Source organism: Kazachstania africana, chromosome 5 (assembly GCF_000304475.1).
Source record: "Kazachstania africana CBS 2517 chromosome 5, complete genome".
In the NCBI taxonomy this organism is placed as follows: domain Eukaryota; kingdom Fungi; phylum Ascomycota; class Saccharomycetes; order Saccharomycetales; family Saccharomycetaceae; genus Kazachstania; species Kazachstania africana.
In genome coordinates, this window is record NC_018944.1 from 22,520 (window position 1) to 47,457 (window position 24,938).

The 24,938-nt window shown below is 36.7% G+C and overlaps 10 protein-coding genes across 10 annotated transcripts; 4 read left to right on the forward strand and 6 right to left on the reverse strand.

The window, feature by feature from the left end:
• Positions 1-1,510: 1,510 nt before the first annotated feature.
• KAFR0E00130 (uncharacterized protein) lies at positions 1,511-2,251 on the forward strand (the record flags this gene model as incomplete). Its single annotated transcript, XM_003957253.1, has 1 exon — positions 1,511-2,251. One exon carries the CDS (start codon positions 1,511-1,513, stop codon positions 2,249-2,251), a length of 741 nt encoding a protein of 246 aa, XP_003957302.1.
• A 1,104-nt stretch (positions 2,252-3,355) lies between these two features.
• On the reverse strand, positions 3,356-4,672 carry KAFR0E00140 (MFS transporter; the record flags this gene model as incomplete). The annotated part of the gene is made up of 1 exon (XM_003957254.1): positions 3,356-4,672. The coding sequence occupies one exon, from the start codon at positions 4,670-4,672 to the stop codon at positions 3,356-3,358; it is 1,317 nt and encodes a 438-aa protein (XP_003957303.1).
• A 1,156-nt stretch (positions 4,673-5,828) lies between these two features.
• On the reverse strand, positions 5,829-6,350 carry KAFR0E00150 (uncharacterized protein; the record flags this gene model as incomplete). Its single annotated transcript, XM_003957255.1, has 1 exon — positions 5,829-6,350. The coding sequence occupies one exon, from the start codon at positions 6,348-6,350 to the stop codon at positions 5,829-5,831; it is 522 nt and encodes a 173-aa protein (XP_003957304.1).
• Positions 6,351-8,195: 1,845 nt separating this feature from the next.
• On the reverse strand, positions 8,196-12,050 carry OXP1 (5-oxoprolinase; the record flags this gene model as incomplete). Its single annotated transcript, XM_003957256.1, has 1 exon — positions 8,196-12,050. The coding sequence occupies one exon, from the start codon at positions 12,048-12,050 to the stop codon at positions 8,196-8,198; it is 3,855 nt and encodes a 1,284-aa protein (XP_003957305.1).
• Positions 12,051-12,299: 249 nt separating this feature from the next.
• YRA2 (Yra2p) lies at positions 12,300-12,830 on the reverse strand (the record flags this gene model as incomplete). Its single annotated transcript, XM_003957257.1, has 1 exon — positions 12,300-12,830. One exon carries the CDS (start codon positions 12,828-12,830, stop codon positions 12,300-12,302), a length of 531 nt encoding a protein of 176 aa, XP_003957306.1.
• A 185-nt stretch (positions 12,831-13,015) lies between these two features.
• DOA1 (Doa1p) lies at positions 13,016-15,202 on the reverse strand (the record flags this gene model as incomplete). Its single annotated transcript, XM_003957258.1, has 1 exon — positions 13,016-15,202. The coding sequence occupies one exon, from the start codon at positions 15,200-15,202 to the stop codon at positions 13,016-13,018; it is 2,187 nt and encodes a 728-aa protein (XP_003957307.1).
• Positions 15,203-15,962: 760 nt separating this feature from the next.
• Positions 15,963-17,861, forward strand: SAC1 (phosphatidylinositol-3-phosphatase SAC1; the record flags this gene model as incomplete). Its single annotated transcript, XM_003957259.1, has 1 exon — positions 15,963-17,861. The coding sequence occupies one exon, from the start codon at positions 15,963-15,965 to the stop codon at positions 17,859-17,861; it is 1,899 nt and encodes a 632-aa protein (XP_003957308.1).
• Positions 17,862-17,954: 93 nt separating this feature from the next.
• Positions 17,955-19,403, reverse strand: TRP3 (bifunctional anthranilate synthase/indole-3-glycerol-phosphate synthase; the record flags this gene model as incomplete). Its single annotated transcript, XM_003957260.1, has 1 exon — positions 17,955-19,403. One exon carries the CDS (start codon positions 19,401-19,403, stop codon positions 17,955-17,957), a length of 1,449 nt encoding a protein of 482 aa, XP_003957309.1.
• Positions 19,404-19,971: 568 nt separating this feature from the next.
• Positions 19,972-21,144, forward strand: CDC11 (septin CDC11; the record flags this gene model as incomplete). Its single annotated transcript, XM_003957261.1, has 1 exon — positions 19,972-21,144. One exon carries the CDS (start codon positions 19,972-19,974, stop codon positions 21,142-21,144), a length of 1,173 nt encoding a protein of 390 aa, XP_003957310.1.
• Positions 21,145-21,822: 678 nt separating this feature from the next.
• On the forward strand, positions 21,823-24,867 carry UBA1 (E1 ubiquitin-activating protein UBA1; the record flags this gene model as incomplete). The annotated part of the gene is made up of 1 exon (XM_003957262.1): positions 21,823-24,867. One exon carries the CDS (start codon positions 21,823-21,825, stop codon positions 24,865-24,867), a length of 3,045 nt encoding a protein of 1,014 aa, XP_003957311.1.
• Between the last annotated feature and the right edge of the window lie 71 nt (positions 24,868-24,938).

A 24,938-nucleotide genomic window follows, 5' to 3' on the forward strand; every position in this document is an offset into this window, starting at 1 on the left:
CAGCGATTTATCCGGGACTCTGGGCCTTAGTTACAATGTAAGTTAGCGGCATTTTTCAACTTTACACTCCAGATATAATTCGACCGTCTTCTTGAGTTAACAGAACAAACTAATAGAAAAATAAATTTCCATTGGATATATATCTCACTAGTTCGGAGAACGTTACTATATCTTATCATCTGGATCCACATTATTACAAAAAAAAATCAGTACTTGAGAGCATGCTGAGCACCATATATCACGGTTCTACATTATGATATTTTTACATCACAAATTTTCTTTTCTATGTAGGATACGCTATTTGGTATTATGTCCAAATTAAAGAAATATCAAGTAACTATTTAGTATTCCCTTTGTAACTTGGGAATAACTTTATGCGTTTTTGAGTTCAACTTAATTTATAATGGTATAATAGTATGAATACAGAGTGTATGACTTTATATGTATATTTTTTTCTCTTCCTATTTGAAAATGGTATCAATTGACTCTTATGCAATGTATTTGACGTTCCGCCACACCTTGATGAGAATAGAAAATTCAAAATGAGAGACTTTATTCACTGAATAATTTATGTTTCAACTGTAATATAGTAACACTTTATTAATTTGAATTCTAAGGTTCAACTGGTAGCTGCTACCATTTCTATTGTCAAGAAAATTGAAACATTTGTCAAAGTACAACCGGAGATCAGAACACTGGATAGTATGTTATACTTATCCACGTTAAAGGTAATAATGCGGAAAATCTAACTCCCGGCATGTCGATGCCAGTACTACTTATTCTGCTGCAATGGCTTCTTCGATATTCAAGTTCACAATCCTGGTATAATTAACAAGTGACTCCAAATATGAACAGATCACAAGATATGGCTTCGATAATTTTTAGTCTATACTGTATTTTGAAGCTGCGAGAAAAGTTGCCTCAAATAGCACTTCTATGTACGCACTGCACCAAGAACCTCATTAGAATTGAATGTAAAGAGCCATTTTGGGAGATATCTCTCATGGTGGTAATCGTATTAACTCTAAAATCGCATGGCGCTATAAGGACCACCCCGCTTTGAAAAACAATCTTACTAGTAGATATGACGTCTTCAAAAACAGTTCGATGTAGCTCCGAATTAGAAGGTACATATTCTAGTGTGGCCAACTGTAGAGGCTTAGTTGAGGTACAGTTTTTCGAGAGTTGAGGTTCGAACAGTGAGAAATCAGAACTGTGGAAAAAAGCTAATAAATCAGAGACGATCTTCTAAAGTTTCTAGAACTTGCGGTTCACATGCTAATGAAGAGGAGATTATCTAGCAGACTCTTTTTTTAAACATATAAATAGATGGCTTTATTCCCAGTTCTCACTGATATTTCCATTCCATTTTATCTATGCGCTAGTTTGTAAAAGAAACATACAATTCCAAATCCATAATCGATAACGGTTTATTGATTTCTGAATAGGTATTAACATTTACATTTTACAAAGTCCTTTATTTCATAATTTAACACAATATATTCACCTGATGTTGTTTTGTTTAGCGTTATTCTTCCTCATCCAAACCGTCTTTTCTGAACTTACTCTTCCAGATACCATAGCAGATGTATTTCCATCCTCTCAAGCTAACTGCTCAGAAGGAACTTTCATGATGACGCATGAATGGTTCGCTTACTGGGATGGAGTTTTGCCCAATGATACTGTAGCGGATGCGGCAGAGTTTGTAGCCCAGTTGACCCGGAATCCTTACGGAGATGCCGGAAACAACCAATTGTATAAACTAACTGACACTGGATATACTGTCGCTGTTTTTGGAGGAATTCAAGTTAATGATTATATGGAGTTCTTGTTGACTGCCTTGGGCACCTACATCACCAATGCTAATGGTGTTAACAACTATTTCTATCTTGAATCTCATACAGGTGACCCAAAAACTACTTATGGTTTTATTGTTGCTAAGGAAGAATATGAATCTTATGTTGATGAGGCTGTCAAGACATGGAGTATGGGTAAGAGTTATGATCTCTACAATAGTACTACCCAATCTATTGGTAACATTAACATCTGCCAACAACTAGCGGAAGAAGCTTATGCCCCGGTTAACTCGGCTGATTTTGGTGAATGCATCTCAATTTTCTATGATTCGTCAAAGACTATTGAGGAACAGACTGGTTTGACAGATGATCTATTGTACGTCTACAATAATGGCACTGTTTCCTTTAATGATGGTGACAGAGTTTGTATCTCTCTTGGTACAGCAAGCGAATAATGGTCGCGTCAATATTTGATCTATGATTATGAACACATTTCTTTTTCTTTCTCTGAGTTCAGTAACATGTTGTTATTGACAGTTTTGTTCTTTTATATTCGTGTATAATCACAATTACTTATCTTATTCTCTTTTTTATGTATTGAAACAGTTAATCTAAAATAGTACGGGGTGATGATGTTCGAGCTCTATATATATCCATTGCTTTACTTTTCTTGCTTATGTCAAGTTGTGCGCCATTTTTGAATTAGTCTTATTTAAGGCTCCTTTGTATGCGAGCGAACTATTTTTTTTAGCACTATTACGCTTGTGGCGGTCAATGACAGTAAATTTGTCGACTTTTTAAAAATTCTATGACTAAAACCAACAAATGACACTATATAAAGAGGACCATGGTATGCGCCACAAAAGACGTTGCTCTTGAAGATTGACCCAAATCATTGACAGTATAAATCCGACATCAAACAGTATATAGATCTGCATAAAGTAAAAGCAATAAATATTATGGTAATTATATCTAAAAGCAATTTGCTGAAATGCGTTAATAAGAAAGACAGTATTTAACAGCAAGCATGAAACTGTCAGAAAGTTTGTCCTTTAACCTTTAATGCTTACATAAATCTAATCGCTCTTAAAATTTTGTTGTTGCCATGTCCTATATTTGCAGAGTTCTCAAGATACGCTCAAAAGTCAATAAACTGATCCAGCCCTTTATATATCAAGATATGTGGGAGCCGACGACAATAGCTGCAAAGCCAGTCAAAAATAGAGATGAGGTGTATCCCATTCTTTTGTTAACACGGAAAAATTCTTAGAATTTCTCACTAGCTCCAATCTATATTCTTCTCTTCTTTTTAAGAAAGGTGTCCCTAAAGAGTAGAGATAGCTTATACACGAGTTTCCATGGAAAGCAAGAGGACTATGGTAAAACTAAGCAAATGAGACACATACAAACTGATAACAGTTTTTAGGAACTAGTTAGTGCTTGGAATAACGAAATATTTTGTAAAGGAGATATTAAATAATAGAAAGTAATATAAATTATAATACTCCTTGAAGTTCAACTTTATTAGTTTTTTTCAGTTACAGTGATTTTTAGCAACTTTAGCGTGTGAAAGATGATTTTGAACGTAAATATTCACCATATCTGTACAAAACAAATGGAATAAAAGCTAGTGCTAGTGCTACCAATCCAATAATAGATGAGCCCCAACCCACAGGATAACCATCGATCGCTAAATTATTGTACATTGCCCTACCAAATAGTGGAAAAGCACAGGCAAATACAGAACGACAGAATCCATTACCTGCGTAGACCGAGGCAATGTATTTAGGATAACACATTGCTAAGTATGAAAAAGCAGTTTGAAATAGGTTGAAGACACATAAAACAAAGAAAATTTCTGCTATTATCGGAACTATCCAGTGTGTCATTGCAGCCCATCCAAACAGAAACAATGCACATGGTAGGCCCCAACTCACTGACATAGCGAGCAGTAGAAATGTTTCAGGGACAAATGTGCCTTCTTTACGTCTAGGTTTTACGACTTTGTGTACAAATAATAGCAGAACCGAAAATGCAATACAACATCCAACACAAAATCCAAAATAAGAAAGTCCTAATTCGATTAAAGTGAAGCCCCAATTTTCAACAAATACAATAGGAAAGGCTTCGAAGAAAAGATAGAAGGTACCATAACAAAGGGCTAAGTATATATCGAATGCCAGGACGATAGGTTCTTTAACAATGATTTCAATCGGTCTATAAAGCGTATTGATCAAGAACTCTTTAGAAGTTATACCAGCATCAAGGATTTCTTGTTCCGTGAAATATCTATTGTCATCTGTTTGTGCTCTAACTCTAGAAGCTCTTCTTGACAGAATATTCGATGCTGACGTTTCAGGGAAAAAGAAGATACAACAGACCAGGCATGGAATAGAGAGCCAAAATAATAACCAAAAAGTCCATCTCCAATCTTTAGCAACTACCATAGATGCACCCAATAGTGGACCAACGATCGGTGCAGCTACAGTACCAACAGCCCATAACGCTATATAGATGGTCAGTTTCTCGGGGTGAATCACATCAGCAATTGAGGCACCGCCGGTCGATAAGGAAGGTGAACATAGGATGCCTGTTATGAATCTCAAAATGACGAGTCCTGCAATATTCTGGACTGTAGCACACCCTATTTGCAAAAGCATAAATATAAAGAAAGTAATAATATAAATTTGCTGTCTGCCAATTTTGGCCACTTCGGAAAGTGGTGAAAAGAATATTTGACCTAACCCATAACCAAGGACGTACAATGATAAATTTAGTGTGGCAGTAACGTGACCTACGTGAAAATCATCTTGGATCCCTCCTTGCCCCGGTGTATAAATTGATGATCCCATATAATTGATACATGTCAGCATCATTATTTCGAAAATGATCAGATTCTTCTTTAAAGTGCTCCAATTTTGCGGATTATCAGGATCATCGTCTCCATTCCAATCCACTAAAAATGGAGCTAAATTATCAATTATTTCTTCTTCAGTAGCCTTACTTTCTATGTCAGTTAATGATGAATCCCCATTTATTGAATTGTCTCTTCATTCTGTGTATTTGTTCGTTATATTTTCATGTATCTGGACAAGACGAAAATACTCAAGAAAATCAACGAAGAAAGTATTCTTGAATGCCTGTAAATACATGGACAAATTTCTGTAGTTGTATCTTTCTCTTTTTGAATAAATTTGGCATTAAGAGAGCATAAATCGAGAGAAAAAAAGTCTGTTGCCTAGCATGTTATATATACATAACTTATCATATATAATACATCATTTATTTCAGCTTCGCCGAGATTATATTGTCATTTGAATGCGTCTTGTATCACATTTTAAGATTCACTAATTGTTTGTCAGCAAAAAAAAAAGATGCAAATTTATATAGTGGAGAAACCTCGATAATTAGTCTGAAAGATGCCAAAAGAAGAGATAAGACTTCGAAAGAAGTTTTCTTGACGGACTATGCGGAAGTGAGACTCAGAAACCACGTATAGTCTTTGTAGGGACATAATTTTTCTACAGCTGCGTCGCATTCAGCAATGAAAATATTTGTAAGCAATTGTCGTTCGGTCCGCCACATTCGCGTCTTCCAGTTAAATCTTCCGTTAACTGAAAAAGGCAATTTGACATCTAAAATTGAGGTATAGGATGGTACTCGAAAAGGGCCGCCATAGTTCAAAACAGCAATATAAACGCCACACGTTATGTTATCAAATGTCACAGCCTCTACAAATATTAATTTAATCATCTCAGCTAGGACAATCCCATATTTGAAGTCCATAAAACTAGTGTCAGAAAACGGTAGGCAGAGAGAGGCACCATAGTATTTTTAGATATAGCAGGAGTTCTGTTCACCAAATACACAGCGAAGAAACAAGTTCAGGTCATAGGAAGGGACGAACCCGACTCCTGATTAATAAACATCCAGTCTTTTCCTCAATATCCATGCGCACGCCTAACAGCCCCATTTTGGAAACTAGAATAAGGTACAATTAACTGTTGAATTATTCCCTTCCTTTTAGAGAATTCATGCAGAGTTGAGTTTAAATCCGCCAGCGTCATCCGTACGAACCGTACGGATAGCACCAACACGATAACTGCCTCTTGAGGAGAAGTAGTTTTCAGTAGCGGTAATCCATTCGATAAATTTTTCAGCAGCTTCTCCCTTGGTCTTTAGATGGATTAGTGAATAGTAGCGGGAGTAGGCATCACGGATGGTCAAGAAAAATTTGTCAGAGGTGAATAGCCTTGCAGCGGAAACCACCGCATGAATCAGTTTGCATAATTGCAGTGGTTGAGTATAAGCAGTGTTAGATAGCTCACCCTTTTTAATAATATTCCTGGATAAAGTGCAAGTGGGAAAGAGGGGTATTTTGCCAGTTTTCAGGGTTGGAGATCCGAGTTGGTGGGCACTCTTATTGAAAAAGTCAAGTCCTGGATGGCCTAGACGAGTGTGGATAGTAACTCTGATTGCGACACTAGAAACGGGTGTAGGGAGGAACTTGTCAATTGGTTCCGTTTCATGAAGCGCAAAGTCGTATTCGTGCATTTTAGTAGCAGCTATTGGTAAATCAAGAACATAGAGTTTATCCTTCAAGGAACCGACCTGAGTGACCCGAAGCCTGTCTTAGGAAAATATGATCAGACATGAAGAAAATCATACCTTGATTCTGTGAGATGGCTTTCCTAATGCAAATTAAATTGGCGACATACCACGGACATAAGCAACATCTGTTGAAGTGATAGTACCTAATTGTACAGTGCCGCGTATTTTAATAAAAACGGAATCAGAGACACCACAGACCTTCCCCTCTTTCTTCAAAGCTGGTTGGGAGAAAGATTCCTTTCTATAGACTACATTGTTGGTAGCACCGCTATCAAACAGCCGGTCATCTAAACTTGATCAAGGTTCAAGTTCATCAGTTAACTTCAAGTGACTGGATTTTCGATAGCGGTGCTACCAACCATATATATAGCCTGTAAAAAGAAATATCCTTCCGACGGATCTAGGTCCGGCTAATAAATTTTTAGGCATGTCGTAAATTCAAACTGTATAACAATATGGAAGATGAAACTGTGTCTCAGCCTGTACCACTCTTTTTTAATTTAGACTAGAGGATATAAAGATGGCTCATCTTCCAACATATCATCCTCCCTTCTTCAGGTCATCAAATTGATTGTGCATTTTTGATAGATTGGAACTGGCGTCAAATCGGTGTAGACTAACTCAATAGCCATGACTAAAATCAATTGACCATAAATAAATATGAATACCCGATCCTGTAGCACACAATCATGTAGACTAACACCTGGACATTCCAGTTCATAGCATCCTCTGGTTTTCACATCTTCAGTAAATCTAGCGAAGGAAACTTATTGTCCATATTTTGGAGCTCTGTGTAAACACAATGAATAAACATATCGCGGTTCTTGGCTAACTCTCGCTGTTATCCGTTATACTCATCTACCCTCTGTTCACATTAATTGTTCCTATTTCTTCAACTTTAGCTTTCAGTCTTCAATTATTTTTTATCAAGTTTTTCGAGGCTCGAAAATACTAGATTTGATATTAATCATCCGAAGGGTAGATAGAATACTTTACTGAACAAGTGAGAACTAGGATCATTAATAAAGGACGCAATTTCTTGCGGCTATGTGTACAGATGCCACTGGCAATATCAAGCACAATATCTAACTACGTAGTGTTAATGGCAAAGAAGGTCTTACAACATCTCACTTTACGCAAGGCGATGTCTAAAGCTTCAGGACTAATTACCTGAATAAATATTTCGTGTAAGAACATATGCACATGCATTGGTTCTCTCTTAAAATAAGATTATGTCATCCCATCTAGTGTGTAAAGTGTTAGCACCATTATAATAAGTATATATCATTAGTGAGTTACTGAATTGCTCCGTTCATCTTCGGCAAACATAGGCAAGTTGCTTCAGAATCGCCCCAGAATTGAGGTACAAAATAATCCACTTGATAGAGCTGTTCAAGACAGATTTGGAGCGAGTTTTTCCATCTTTGGGAAGTTGTACATTATATTTTATCAACATGAACAGGGTCTGGTGGTTATGCATTGGTTGCCATTCTTGGTAAATTGAGCCTTTTTTAGGGTGTATGATGAATCATACTTCAAGGACTGTTCCATAATAACATAAGACCAAATATTTACTCCTCGTGCATACAACCTTACTCAGAATATTCCCCATTATCATTCGCAAAAGTGCATTCAGTACAATCAAATCACGATTGGCCTTCCTTATTAAAGGTCAGCTCGACCAACACCAGTTTCGATTATCTGCGCATTGAAAGCCATCGATGTGACAAATGGCAAGTGGCTATTCAAAATTGATCCAACGAAGAATAGTTTTGACAGACGTCATCCTTAAATGGCTGAGCCACATCCTCCACCACCGGGTGTTTTTATAATTATCCTATCGCCTGACTGAGCTTGGAAAGTATTCTTGCCTCCAATATTTATGATGGTGCCTGTGTCTTTTTTTATCCATAAATTTTCACCCTTCTGGCCATCAGCACCTTTGTGTAGCCCATGAGGCGCAATAACACGTCTTTCAGAGAGTATTGAAACTGATACTGGGATTCTGAATTCGATATCTCTTATTACGCCTTGTCCACCGTTATAAATACCCTTGCCCCCAGAACCTCTCCTTACAGAAAATTCTCTAAGGATCACAGGATACCTTCTTTCAAAAACTTCAGTATCTGTCATTCTTGTATTTGTCATATTAGTATGCACAGCATCACTTCCATGCCACCCATCTCCTCTCCATGAATTACTCCCTGCACCAGAACCTCCACAAATTGTTTCATAATATCCAAAACCCTGCGAAACTTCACTTCCATGTCCAGTTTTACTACTACTTGTACCAAAAGTTAGATTATTGCAATCACCTTGAGAATCGGCCATAATATTTAAAGTTTTAAATATCACATCAGTCACCCTTTGCGACGTTAAAACGTTGCCTCCTACGACAGCAGCACTTGAATTTGGGCTCAAAATCGAACCTTCAGGTATTACAACAGTTATAGGATCTAGGCAACCTTGATTTAGAGGAATATCCTCTCCTACCAAACATCTCAAGCAGTACAAAATTGCAGAATAAGTTATTGCTTTAGGGGCATTAATATTCGCATATACTTGATGTGTTGTTCCTGTGAAATCAAAAATATATTCGTCTGTTAAAACGTTGAACCTCACTTTTAATTTGATTATTGATCCATCATCCATAGAATCTTGGCCAAAAAATTCTGACATTCCGCAATACTCGACCAGTTTGTTTAGCATTACCTTTATCGTCTCTGAAGCATTCAATTGAATTGCATTCATATATTTTAGTATTATTGGATAGGTGTATTCTTTGACCAGGGCTTCGATAATTTGAATACCTTTTGTATTAGCTGCAACCTGAGCTCTAAGATCGCTCATATTGTCATGAATTCTTCTTGCGCCAGAGCATCCAGGATATTTAGAAGGCTCCTCTATCAGTAATCTATAAACCAAATCTTCCTGAAAAATACCCTTCTGAACTAGGAGCTCTGAGTAAATTGCAGCACCTTCTTCATATAATTCTTTAGAGTTAGGCGGGATGGAGCCAGGTAAAATTCCACCAATATCGGCATGATGTGCTCTTGACGCCACATAGAAGAGCAATTCGTCAGTCTCAGAGAAAGCCGGAGAAATTACAGTAATATCAGGAAGATGGGTTCCCCCTATATCTGGGTGATTTGTAATAAGAACGTCCCCAGGTTTTAATTTGTTTTCCCACAACTTGGCTTGAGCTGCTATGCAAGTTGACATTGATCCCAGATGTACAGGTACATGAGGTGCGTTAGCAACTAGGTTACCTAACGGGTCAAAAAGTGCACATGAAAAATCAAGTCTTTCTTTCACATTAGTAGAAACTGACGTCTTTCTGAGTTGATTACCCATTTGCTCAGCAATGTCCATGAAACGGTGGCTAAAAATCGATAATAAGATGGGGTCAATTATATCCCCTTGAGTAGTCTCTTTTACATCAGTCTTCCTAATGATTTTCACATATATGTGAGATTCCAAGACAATAGCTTCCGCATTTGGCGGGATCACATTAGTTTGCGTACCGTCTGCCAAAATTGCGGGTCCGCTAACTTTTGACCCAACAGGCATATCCTCTATCCTATAAATAGGTGTTTTCATGAATCTGTCCTCAAAAAATACATCTTTGATGTAAGAGGCCTGTTTTGTCGGGTCTGACAGTGAATATTTTCCATTTAGTTTCTGCAATTGCGAATCCACAGATTCATTAACCTTCACAGATGATTTTCCAGCAGCTCTTACACGTATATCATCTACTACAATTTTTCTATCAGGAAAGGAAAACCCAAACTCCCTTTTATAATTATCAGAAAATTTTTTTTCAAAATTCCAATCATCCTCTTCCTGAAGTACCATTAATGGAGTTTCTGTACCTTCATATCTTAAGTTGACATATTTTTCAATATTAATATCTTTTAACGCAAATCCTTGTTCAACAAGATCATTGTTTGCCAATCTAGATAATTCGTCGAATCTAGCTTTTACTTGTGAAATTGTGCCTAAATCGTTAATGATTAAGGAGCATGGCTCCTGCTTCTCTTGAACAACATTTGCCAGGAATATACCATAAGCAGATAATACTGAAGAATATCTATGGATGATAACCGTGTCAATGCCTAGAGATTCTGCAACAGATACAGCATGTTGACCACCAGCGCCACCAAAGGCCACCAATCTATGTTGGGAGACCATATGCCCTTTGGCCTCGGTAATAGCTCTTATTGGCCTTGCCATTGCCTCATTTGCAACTTTAACGAACCCATGAGCAATTTCTGCGACTGACAAATTCAAAGAAGAATCTTCGTTGATTTTCTTGGCTAATTCGTTGAATTTGTTAGTAGTTGTAACCACATCTAAGGATTCATCACAGTTGAGTCCAAATATATTGGGAAAGAACTCTGGGACCAAGCGACCTAGTATTAGATTTGCATCAGTAATTGTTAGTGGACCACCTTTCCTATATGCTGCAGGGCCGGGCTCTGCAGTTGCTGAATCTGGTCCCACCTTGAAGAGACCATTCTCCCAACTCAAAATGGAGCTTCCACCGGCAGCTACTGTGTGTATGTCTAGTTGTGGAGATTGAATAATTATTCCCGCAGTTTTTGTTTCAAAAACGTGATCTAGTTTGTTATTTCCAAATCTACTGACATCGGTGGAAGTACCTCCCATATCAAATCCAATCAATGGGATATTATTACAGGCATCAAAACACGTTTTAGAATACCCTACAACACCTCCTGCAGGACCAGACAGGATTGATTTGAGTCCAGTAAATCGGTCACCATCGACCAAGCCACCGTCGGACTGCATGAACTGGATGCTGGTATTTTCGGAATTAGCCAGTCCTCTAGAAATGCTCGCTAGGTAGTCTTTAATTACAGGAGTAAGATATGCATCAGCGACAGCACTATGTGCTCTTGGTAAAAATTTAATCATAGGAGAAACTTGATGGGATAGAGATACATGTTTGAATCCCATTTCTTGAGCAATTTTTCCCACCAAAATTTCATGAGCTGGGTATGTATAAGAATACAGAAATGCTATAGCAAGTGCTCTTATACCACTATCAAAAATGTTCTTCAACACCTCTTTGACCTCTTGTTCATTCGGTTTCTTGAGAACTCTGATAATTTCACCGCTGGTTCCTTCGAAAGTGTTATCTATTGATGATGATATAGATTTTTTGAAAGGATATTGTTCAGAGAAATCTTCGAGGGTTACTCTCTCGTCAATTTCAGCAACAATTTGGTACAATGGCTCAGGTTTTTCAATTTTTAAATTAAAGATCTTTGGTCTTGTTTGATCGCCTATTAACAATGAATCCTTAAACCCCTTAGTAGTGATGAAGGCACATCGTTCACCATTTCTTTCTAATGCACAATTGGTAGCTAATGTAGTGCCTATTCTAATACTTGCAACATTAGATATGTCCAAGGGAATTCCTCTTGGGATCTCTCTATTTTCATATATTTCAAGTACCCTTCTAATGCCCTCCAATGGGGCATCGGAGTAGTTATTTGGATCCACTGAAAGAAGTTTGATTATTATATCGCCATTTGAATCTTCAACTCCTCTATTAGCAACCACATCAGTAAACGTTCCACCGCGATCAATGGCAATTCTTATATTCCCACGTTTGGCCATCCCAAAATAGTAGTAATTAGACTAGATGATATGGTTATGATAGAAAATAGGAACAGTTCTACTTTGCCAATATAAGAAAATATATCAATATACTATTAAAGGTATAACATAAATGAATCAAGTCAACTTTTATATGCAGCATTAATTAAGAAATATATTAATTCGCTCGGTTAGCATATAGTATCCGGGACATTTACAGATGACAGTATTAATCAGTCCATACTTATATAACATAATTACAAAATACTATTAACTCTTCATGTATGCATCCAATTCAGCATCAAGATCTTCGATACTTTTCGGTTTTTCTTTGGTTTTATTAGCCACTCCTCTCCTACCACTATTGCTAGGACGACCATGTTGACTGCGATTGTAGTGACTACCGTATGAGCCATGCGACTTCGGTCTATTTGGTTTCCTATGTTGCTCAAAGATTTCCACCTGTAGCAGTGCATCGTCCAGCTGATGGTTATTATAGTGCTGTACAAAGCTTTCCATTTTGCCTTTATCAGTCAGTTCAAAGATACATGTTCTTGACTCCTTATTGTCATAAAATTTTATATAAACGGGGTCAGTATCATCATTTGATGCCTTGATTAGGTCTTCTATTGTGAAATCAGATACAGACAATGGGATGTCCTTTATTTTGACTCTTTTCTTTGGTGGTTCTGTTGGTACATTTCTACGATCTCTTTCCATTCCCAGCCTAGATTCGAGAGAGTTTCTTAAATCTCTACGACGGTAACTTGTGACATGATGTCTGCTACCTTGAGTCTCCATATCGGTGTTCCCTTGCAATTGATCACTCATTGTTGTGTGTGGTCGCTACCTGTATTTCCTTCATTGGGTATCAAACTTTCTGGCTCTTTTTAAATTTATCTTTTTTCACATATTAAATCCAAGATACTCCGTTTTAAACAAAATAAGTATAATGATTATTTGTATATGAAAACATACTATATAAACTAGTTCAAATCATCGAAAAGGTCGTGAAACCTTTTATTACCACTGTAGAGATTTCTTATTTTCACTAACCAGGATATCGACTTGGAAAATTGTCTGAGACTTGGCTCTAGAGTTGCAAGGTTACCATAGGCCACAAGTAATCTATATGCGGCTTCTTCTGATTCTTGGTACTCTTCAAGCACACCAAATTTGTTATTGATTGCGTCGGCAACAACAGGAATGGCGTCTAATAGTGATTTATTGGATTGGCTCTCTGATAAGATTAAAACACTGTAGTTGAAGGCTAGAGTGGCAACAGAAATTGCCAAATTTTGAGATTGACGTTTCACAGCTTCAGGAAATATTGTATCAATAGTTTCAAAGATAGAAGTGTAAACTTTTGAGGATGACATAAGTGCCATCCCCCAATTTTTATTCTTGAAGCAATTGACCAATATCCGAATAGTTAGCATGGTAGTTGTTATGTTTCTAGTTCCTAGACCCTCATCGATAAATTCATGAATATCATCTGATTTTGATAATTTATCCACTATAAGTCGTATGATGTCGTAGGCAGGCACTTTATTAGACCATTTTTGCTTAATTGTCATGGCATAATTATATAATACGTCCCAGCTATTTTCTAGATCATTCAAAGCGGCGCCAATGGTGGCTAAATCATCATCATTGAATGTATTTTCATTAGCATTGAATTTTACTATACCATTAAAGATTGAATCAGGAGTGAAGCTCTTCATCGACAAGTATTTCTTAACAGGTAAAACTTTCATATTTGAAATATCAACAGCTGGAGCAGCAGGAGGTACTTTTTTCTCAGCATTATTAGTGTCAAGAGATACCCCACTTGTATTCTTTATGATGAAATTGACAATTTGATCTTTGTATTCAGCAGGTAAATTATAACGAAGAATGAACTTATCTGCCACATCATACACATTATCGTTAGTATTTACTGGTAACTTTAATGGAGGCTTCCCCTCTTCTATGTCAACGTCAAATACGAAATCATATAATTTACCTTCATATTCAACTTTCTTATCGCTACTAGTTGCGGTTGATCCAACGACATCACCGACTTTAATCCATTTACCATTAGAGAACTGATGCGCTTCGATGACTCCAGAGGGGGCTTTTACAACTACAATTTTGCCTTCTTTACCATTATTTGTTTGCAAGATCTCGTATGGGGACAATTTTGACTCGTCAAAACCCATTTCTTGAGGGTTTAAAGTTGAACTTTCTAACTGTTGCTCAAATTCTTTAAGTTCTTCCTGAGATGACACTCTAGAGTGATCTGTAGTAAATATTCTTACAGTGTTGTCACTTGATCCGACAATAATATCGTTATTTGGTAAGAAATCCACACACCAGATGGAGATAGCTGGAAATCTCAAAACTTGTTTGACATTCCCGTTATCATTTAGGTCCCAGATTCTTACAGATCTGTCTTCTCCGCAACTTACAAGTTGATATGTATTTGGATTATATTTGATTTGGTAAACAAAACTTTCGTGACCTTCCAGGGTCATAATGATTTTACCATCTTTATTGAAAATTTTGACGGAACCATCATTTGAACAAGTAACAAATCTGTCGTTATCTAGGACGTGGACGTATCTAATAACATCGCTATGAATATTCGACAAAGTTTTCAATAGTTTGTTGTTTTGCCACAATTTAATGGTCTTGTCAGCAGAAACTGTGATGAAGGAGTCGTTGTCAATAAATTTAGCATTCCAAACGGAGGCATTGTGGCCTTGAAGATTACATTTCAATTGTGCATTAGACCAAACTTTCGAAGTTTTATCCCAACTTCCACTGATTACGTCACCATTTGAAACGTTAACTTCTAATGAACAAACATTGCTTTCATGGCCTATGAGAGTAAAATCGGGTTCAATAAGATGATCGGTCGTGTTAGAGATATCTTCCATGGATATACCATGGATCAAAGATTCTTGGCCACCAAAGTATATTATCTGATGGATTGGATCGAAGCAAATTGAATTCAAGAATTTTGTAGAATGGAACATGATTCTGTTATCCCAAGAGGACTCAGTACCATTGTATGTCCAAACGCGCATGGTACCATCTCTGGACACAGTGGCGAACTTATCATTTGCAATTGCTACAATATCCTTAACGTCTTGGTCGTGGCCTTTCAAAGATGCGCTTAATTGAAACATATTCTCAGTGTTGCGGTTGGTACTTTCTGCTATTTTCTTGCAGTGTGTTAATTTTTTCCACCTTAATAAGCTTGAATATCTCCTGCTGTAATAAGAAGAAATCGAAAAACACAGAAAGAATACGGTAATTTAGCTTGTACACTGGAAGTAGCGACCTTGATATATGGCTCTTACGCCCAAGATTGTGGAATTATACAATTATTAATTTTGCTCTTTCACACTCGCATCTAAAAAATTAAAACTTTAAATGCTTTCCTATCCACACTAATTATTAAAATAGAATATTTCGAAAATTCTGAAAAAAAGCCAAGAAAGCAAACATTATACACTTAGAACAATAGTATACCGTGAATCATACATAGCAAACCATAATAACCATTTTTAACCACCATTAGAAATGCAAATTTCATCTTTAAAATTCACTCGAGGAGCATCAATTTTTTTGTTATTTTTCAAAGTTCGCGGTGTCCCTCGGCTTCGTTTGTTTTCGTTCCCTGGAAAAACGTAACAAATTTTGTGCTGTCCTGAAGATCCGGCCTCGAAAAACCTTTAAGCTGTTGATTATTGTTATTTATATAAGCACATTCATTATTCGAAACAGTAATACCTTGTGTTGTGACGTTAACCTTTTAATTGTTTTCGTTAAGTTTTCAATTGCCAAGCTCTGGAGGAAGTTCCAATTTTTTTTCTGTAAAACTGGTTTTTCACTGTAAACTTTACACGTTTTCTCCTATTTTCACTGCTGTTTCTGTTCTAAACCATGTCCTGCCCTCTTTTATTTGCTCAGACACCCGAAGGTTTATACTTCAAACCAGCTACTTCTGCTGAGAAGACAGAAGAAGATGCTGTTATCTTCCTTTCATCCCATGATCATTCAGTTAGATCTGTTGACGTGGAAAATTTCCCAATTCAATCTAACAATATGAGAAAAATCTCTGCTCTATTAGGTTTCATTAGATTGAAATTGAACACTTATGCTATTATTGCTGATACCGTGGATGAAGTCGGTAAATTTAATGATTTACATGCAATTTATAAAGTTTTAAACTATTCAGTCATCGCATCAAATTTAAACGCTAGAGTCGACTCTGATGAATCCGAATATTTGAAACTATTGAATTTACAATTGAAAAATGCTGACTTATTCTTTTCTTATACTTACGATTTAACTAATTCACTACAAAGAAATGAATCCATTGGTAATAACACATTTTACAATTGGTCTAAATGTGACGAAAGATTCTTTTGGAACTATTACATTACTAAGGACTTAAGAAAATTATCTGAGACTGATTCGCGTGTCAGCAAATTCGTCCAACCAGTCATTTATGGTAATGCTAACTGCACTAATACTGTTTTCAATTCCGTTCCAATTCAAATCAGCCTGATTACAAGACGTAGTATTTTCAGAGCAGGAACGAGATATTTCCGTCGTGGCATTGATGAAAATGGTAACGTAGCAAACTTTAATGAAACTGAACAAATTTTAATTATTAGAAACGATGCCAACGAAAAAAACATTTTCTCATTTTTACAAACTAGAGGTTCCGTTCCAGTCTATTGGGCTGAGATTAACAATTTGAAATACAAACCAAATTTAGTTTTAGGCGAAGAAAACTCTTTTGCGGCCACAAAGGCTCATTTTGATCAACAAGTTTCGTTGTACGGTGACAACTACTTAGTTAATCTTGTTAATCAAAAGGGTCATGAATTACCAATTAAAAACTCATATGAAACTGTTGTTGAAGAATTACAAAATCCAAAAGTTCATTACACGTACTTTGACTTCCATCATGAATGTCGTAACATGAAATGGCACAGAGTCAAATTATTATTGGATCAATTATCCAAAATGGGCTTAAGTAACGCTGATTTCTTCCACAAGAGAGTTATCAATAACTCGCAATCTGAGGTCTTGAATCTTCAAACTTCTGTCGTAAGAACTAACTGTATGGATTGCTTAGATAGAACTAACGTTGTTCAATCCGTTCTAGCACACTGGGTCCTACAAAAAATGTTTGAAACTTCACACGTCGCAATCGAGAACCAACCATGGGAATTAGACTCCAATTTGTTAACCATTTTCCAAAATCTATGGGCTGACAATGCCGATGCAGTTAGTATATCTTACTCTGGTACAGGTGCTTTGAAGACTGATTTTACAAGAACGGGGAAGCGTACATATATGGGTGCCTTCAATGATCTTGTCAACTCCATTTCCCGTTATTATCAAAACAATTTAACAGATGGTCCAAGACAAGATTCTTATGACTTATTCTTGGGAGGTTTCCAGCCATATTTGGGCCACATGTCTTCTCCTTTTGCTGACAGAAGACCAATAGTTATACAATTCTTGCCAACTATTTTAGTTGCATCTTTGACTGTGTTCGGTGCGACAATCTTTTTCCCAAAGAACCATTTCACAAGCTCCAAAAATTTACTCTTCTTCCTTATTTCATCGCTCATTTTAGCGGTTTCTTCTACACTTATTGTCAATAACGGTCTGCAGTTTGTCAACTGGCCCAAGTTAGTTGATTTAGGATTCCTAATTGTTGAACATACACATAATGAGGAAAAGCAATTTAAAGGTTTGAAATACTTACAAAATCCAAAATATATCAAACCTAATAAGTCTACGAATAATAAGCGTCTGGATTAGTTTCTGTTTATATTTTCCTAATTCTATACAACTTTAAATATGTATTTGTAATAAAAAAAGATAATAAGAAAATGCTTAAAATTTTTCTATCGTCTATTCACATAAGTCATGAATAAATTGTTTAACATTACTTGATTTCATTAAAGCTTCTCCAACAAGAAATCCATGAACTCCTTCTTCCTTATAGTTAGAAGCGTCACTGGCACTAGTAATACCAGATAAAGCAATCAACAATGTACCTTCAGGAGCTGAATCGATAAGTTTACTCGTTGTATTTAGATCAACATTGAATGAATGTAAATCTCTGTTATTTACACCAATAACCTTTGCACCAACTTCTAAAGCACGATGCAACTCTTCTTTAGAGTTAACTTCAACTAATGGCACCATTCCCATTACATTAATAGTATAATTGTATAATTCAATTAATTGTTCCTGACTTAACATCTTAACAATCAATAATACAGTATCAGCTCCTGCTAATCTTGCCTCTAAGATTTGATATTTGCAGAAAATAAACTCTTTTCTTAGTACACATGGCCTTTCAGATGGATTTGATTGATATTCTAGGTCCAGTATTTTTCTGACATTAATTAAATCTTGTAAAGTACCTTTAAACCAATGTGGTTCGGTTAAGACAGAGATAGCAGATGCACCTGCTTTAGCATATTTCAGAGCTTGTTCTGCTGCAATAGCATCTATACAAATATCACCCTTTGAAGGCGACGCACGTTTGACTTCAGCAAGAACAGCAGCCCTCTTTGAACCTTTATTTAGCTGTAATCTTTCATAAAAGTTTTGAATCTTTGGTGCCAAGCCTAATTTAAAATTTGCTTCGAGGTCAGAGGCAGTAAAACCTGGAATTTCCATTTGCTTAGAGACATCAGTTTTTCTTTGAGCGTAGATACGATCTAATATGGATTCTTTAGTTTTTTTACTGACATTTTCAGCCCAAGTACCACCGGTAATATTTAAAATATTTTTTATCATTAGATGACCTTCCTCAGTTAATATAGACTCTGGATGGAATTGTACACCTTCAATAGTGTAAACCTTGTGTCTAATACCCATGATGATACCATTCTCAGTTCTTGCTGAAACTTCTAATTCATCAGGAAGAGATTCTTCAGTACCTGCCAAGGAATGGTACCTCGTGACTGCGACACCTTGAGGCACACCTTTAAAGAAGCCCTTGTTGTCATGGAATATAGGAGAAGTTTTACCATGGACGATTTCGCCGGCGTAAGAGACTTCACCTCCAAACACTTCGAACATACATTGCTGACCCATACAAATACCGAAGATTGGGATCTTACCGGCAAAGAACCTGATTGCATCTCTTGAAACACCTGAATCAGTGGTTGGATGGCCTGGCCCTGGAGAAATAACGAGGACATCCGGGTTTAAATCGTTAATTTCTTCTACTGTAATCTTGTCATTGCGGAAAACTTTAACGTTTGCACCTTCTTGGCAGATATATTCGTATACGTTCCAAGTAAAGGAATCGTAGTTATCAATCAACACAACGTTCTTACCAGACATAGCTTGCTAACCGTTTAACACTTGTTGTAATGGTTCCTTATAGAGAGAAGTTTTGTATCGAAATAGCTGACGAGCTTTTTTCTCACCATAAAATTACTCATCGCATGTCGAGAAAATATCGACTGAAAAAAGTTGAGATCAAAATATGGAGACCACTGACAACGCTGCAGCCTAACACATGTACTATAGCATCATCCATACCTCCTACAAGAATACTGTATAGTGTAATGTATATATATATATATATATAATCTTATTTTGCAATAACATGCATTTATAAGCACAAGTAGTTGTAAAAAGGCGCAAGAACTTGCCACGAGGCACAAACGAGGGATCAACGATAGTTTTCGCTTCTGATGAAAGCTGGATCATCCAACAATCATAGATCAATCAGATAATAGAGGACTCTTCACCTCTATCTTCGAGTGTTGGACTGATACAATGTATATTGCGATTGCGATCAAAATTTTTGTAGCGATTTTTTTGAACACGAAAACAGCAATAAACAAGAAGAAGTTAAGAATATTCCAATAGAACTCTAAAACAGTGCCATCAACAGAAACAAGGCATGTCTGGTATAATTGAAGCGTCCTCCGCATTGAGAAAGAGAAAACATTTGAAAAGAGGGATTAATTTTACTCTTATGGTTGTTGGACAATCAGGATGTGGTAGATCAACTTTTATTAACACACTATGTGGACAACAAGTTGTTGACACTTCCACCACTGTATTACTGCCCACCGACACTTCCACAGAGATTGCTTTGCAGCTGAGAGAAGAAACTGTCGAGTTAGAGGACGACGAGGGAGTTAAGATCCAATTGAACATCGTCGATACGCCGGGATTTGGTGATTCTCTGGATAATACATCTTCATTTGACATTATTTGTGATTATATTCGTCACCAATACGATGAGATTCTGTTGGAGGAAAGTAGAGTGAGGAGAAACCCAAGATTCAAAGACAGGAGGGTTCACATTTGTCTGTACATGATTACACCCACGGGACATGGTTTGAAAGAGATGGACGTTGAGTTCATTTCAAAGTTGGGTAACCTGGTAAATATTATTCCTGTGATTAGTAAAGCTGATTCCTTAACCGTTGAAGAATTGAAATTGAATAAGAAATTGATTATGGAAGATATTGATAGATTTAATTTACCAATTTATAATTTCCCTTATGATGAAGAGGATATTTCGCAAGAGGATTATGATACAAACACCTATTTACGTTCTACCTTACCATTTTCTATCGTTGGTTCCAATGAAGTTTACAATATGGATGACGATCTAATGATACGTGGTAGAAAATATCCATGGGGGATGCTTGACGTTGAAGATTCATCAATCAGTGATTTTGTCATATTGAGAAATGCGCTATTGATCTCTCATTTACACGACTTGAAAGATTATACTCACGAAATATTATATGAACGTTATAGAACAGATGCGCTATCAGGAGGAAATCCAAATAAGAATGAACCAATCCATGATTCTCCTATTGCTCAACCAGTATCACCAAACCTTTCTGAAGGCAATGTGACGTCAAACAACGGGACTTATATAGCCCGTGAAGAACAAATAAGACTGGAAGAAGAAAGATTAAGACAATTCGAAGAAAGAGTTCAACAGGAATTGCTTCTCAAGAGAAAAGAGCTACTGCAAAGAGAACAGGAATTGAAAGAAATTGAGGAACGTCTAGAAAAGGAGGCCCGTATGAAACAAGAACCACTTGAGAACTAGCAGCCTTAAAACAACATCCGTATAACCTATATACATATTTATATATGTTTTCTAGCCCTACATTAAATTTGAATTACACTGGAAGATACCTTGCGGGTAACCCCTTTACGTCCAAATTTTGCGAGTATAAAAAGGCGAAAGTGTTGAAAGTCATGTGCTTTTGAAACTTCAATCACTCTTCCTCGGTGAGACCAGTAAACAAGGTGGCAATCCAGTTGGATTCCATGCACGGTGCACATAAACGGGATGTATACACACAGTGCAGGCGCCTGTTGAATTTTTCATATGATGAGGAACCAGATAGGGACAACAGATAATTAAAATTAATTGCTGAGAAAAGTCTTTTTTAAGTCCAGTTTTAGTAGAGCTTAGGACGCTTTCCCTGATCGAAATTCAAACAGGTAACTTCTTGCAAGAGTAGTCGACGCTGTAATATCTTGATGCATTAATTCTCGATTTTAGTGATGAGCTCCATATTTCTTTCAAACACTGGAGGAGAGATGGTTACCCGGTACATTACTAACAAAATCAGCTTCCACTGCTTTCTTTTTTCCCTCGAACATAGCGAAATGAGGATTAATAACAAGCTTGAAATTTGTTAAAGGTGGCAAATCAATACTTATTATACACTACCCACCATAGATATTCATTAAGGACCGTAGTCTGTACTATAGAAAGATGAGTAAACTAAACGAAGAAATTGATGAGGGTCTGTACTCTCGTCAATTGTATGTTCTAGGTAAAGAAGCCATGTTAAAGATGCAACTTTCAAACGTTTTGATCGTTGGTTTGAAAGGTTTAGGTATTGAAATCGCTAAAAATGTTGCCCTGGCTGGTGTCAAATCTTTGACTCTATTTGACCCAGAACCTGTTACTCTTCAGGACCTTTCTACACAATTTTTTCTTAATGAAAATGATATTGGTAAGAAAAGGGACCTTGCTTCTCAGTCAAAATTAGAAGAGCTAAATGCTTACGTGCCAATTAAAGTCCTGGACCATTTGAATGACGAATCTGAATTAGGTTCCTTTCAAGTAGTAGTGGCTACTGAAACTGTATCCTTAGAAGACAAAATTAAGATCAATTCTTACTGTCATGCCAACGATATCAAATTTGTTTCCACAGAGACGAGAGGTCTTTTTGGTAACGTGTTTGTAGATTTTGGTGACGATTTTACAATTATCGATCCTACAGGTGAAGAACCACGTACCGGTATGGTTTCTGATATTGAGGCAGATGGTACTGTAACAATGTTAGACGACAATAGACACGGATTAGAAGATGGAAATTACGTGAAATTTTCTGAAGTGGAAGGCCTAGAAAAATTAAATGATGGAACTCTTTATAAAGTGGAAGTTCTAGGTCCATTTGCATTTAGAATTGGTTCAATCGAACACTTCGGTACTTACAAGAAAGGTGGTGTATTCACCGAAGTTAAAGTTCCTCAAAAGATGTCTTTCAAATCTCTAAAGGACTCCATTCAGAATCCCGAATTAATATTTTCAGATTTTGCTAAATTTGAGAGATCTGCTCAATTACATTTAGGTTTCCAAGCTCTACACCATTTCAAGATAAGACATCAAGATCAACTTCCAAGACCAATGAATAATGAAGATGCAAATGAACTCGTCAAACTGGTCACAGATTTAGCTGCACAACAACCAAATGTATTATCTGGTGCTGATGTCAACGAAAAATTAATTAGAGAGTTATCGTACCAAGCAAGAGGTGATATTCCTGGTGTTGTAGCCCTTTTTGGTGGGTTAGTTGCCCAAGAAGTACTCAAAGCATGTTCTGGTAAATTTACTCCCTTGAAACAATACATGTACTTCGATTCATTAGAATCATTACCAGATGTCAAAAATTTCCCAAGAAATGAAGAAACAACACAAGCAATCAATTGTCGTTATGACAACCAAATTGCTGTCTATGGTATTGACTTCCAAAAGAAAGTTGCTAACTCTAAAGTTTTTTTGGTTGGTTCCGGTGCTATTGGTTGTGAAATGTTAAAGAATTGGGCATTAATGGGTCTCGGTTCTGGCAGCGATGGTTATGTTGTTGTCACTGATAATGATACAATTGAGAAATCCAACTTGAACCGTCAATTCTTATTCAGATCAAAGGATGTTGGAAGAAATAAATCAGAAGTTGCGGCTGAGGCAGTTGTTGCCATGAATTCCGATTTAAAGGGCAAGATTGAACCAAAAATTGATAAAGTCGGTACTGAAAGTGAAGAAATTTTTAATGACGCCTTTTGGCAAGATTTGGACTTTGTTACGAATGCCTTAGATAATGTCGATGCGCGTACTTACGTCGATCGTCGTTGCGTCTTCTACAGAAAACCATTATTAGAGTCTGGTACTTTGGGTACTAAAGGTAACACCCAAGTAGTTGTCCCAAGATTAACGGAATCATATTCTTCTTCAAGAGATCCACCAGAAAAATCCATTCCTTTATGTACTTTACGTTCTTTCCCAAGTAAAATCGATCATACTATTGCTTGGGCAAAGTCTCTTTTCCAAGGTTACTTCTTTGACGTACCTGAAAACGTCAATATGTTCATAAGTCAACCAGATTTTATTGAGCAAACATTAAAGCAAAGTGGTGACGTGAAAGGTATCATTGAGTCAATCTTAGATTCTATCAATAATAAACCAAAAAATTTCGAAGAATGTATCCAATGGGCTCGTCTAGAATTTGAAAAGAAGTTCAACCATGATATCAAACAATTATTATACAACTTCCCTGCAGATGCGAAAACATCTAGTGGTGAACCTTTCTGGTCAGGTGCAAAGCGTGCACCTACCCCATTGATTTTCAATATCAATGAAGAGAACCATTATGACTTCGTTGTAGGGGGGGCTAATTTACGTGCTTTCAACTTTGGGCTAAATATAGATGGCTCTAGTCAATCAAAAGATTTCTATGAATCAGTTATAGAGAATATGGATATTCCAGTATTCAAGCCAAATGTGAATTTGAAAATTCAAGTCAATGACGAGGATCCAGATCCAAATGCCGGCACTCAATCTGGTGATGAAGTTGATACCTTGATCAAGTCCTTGCCAGCCCCTTCTTCTCTATCTCACTTTGCTTTACAACCTGCGGAATTTGAAAAGGATGATGACAGTAATCATCATATTGAATTTATTACAGCCTGTTCAAACTGTAGGGCCGAAAACTACTCTATTGAATTGGCTGATCGTCAGAAAACTAAATTTATCGCTGGTCGTATCATTCCTGCAATCGCGACCACGACTGGTTTAGTTACTGGTTTAGTTAATTTGGAACTGTACAAGATCGTAGATGGTAAGGATGATATTGAACAATATAAAAATGGATTTGTAAACCTGGCATTACCTTTCTTCGGTTTCTCCGAACCAATTGCTTCACCAAAGGGCAAATATAACGAGAAGACGTACGATAAAATATGGGATAGATTTGACATTCAAGGTGATATTAAGCTGCAGGAGTTGATCGACAATTTCGAAAAGAATGAAGGTTTAGAAATAACAATGCTTTCATACGGAGTTTCACTATTATACGCCTCCTTCTTCCCACCAAAGAAGTTGAAAGATAGATTAAATCTACCTATTACTGAACTAGTAAAGGTTGTAACCAAAAATGAAGTTCCATCACATGTTCGTACCATGATTCTAGAAATCTGTACAGATGACAAGGATGGTGAGGATGCCGAAGTCCCTTATATTACAATTCATTTATAAATTAATGATAACATGTCAAACCTTTTTTTATATAGGGATATGTAATTTTGAATGCAAAGGTAAATTTTACA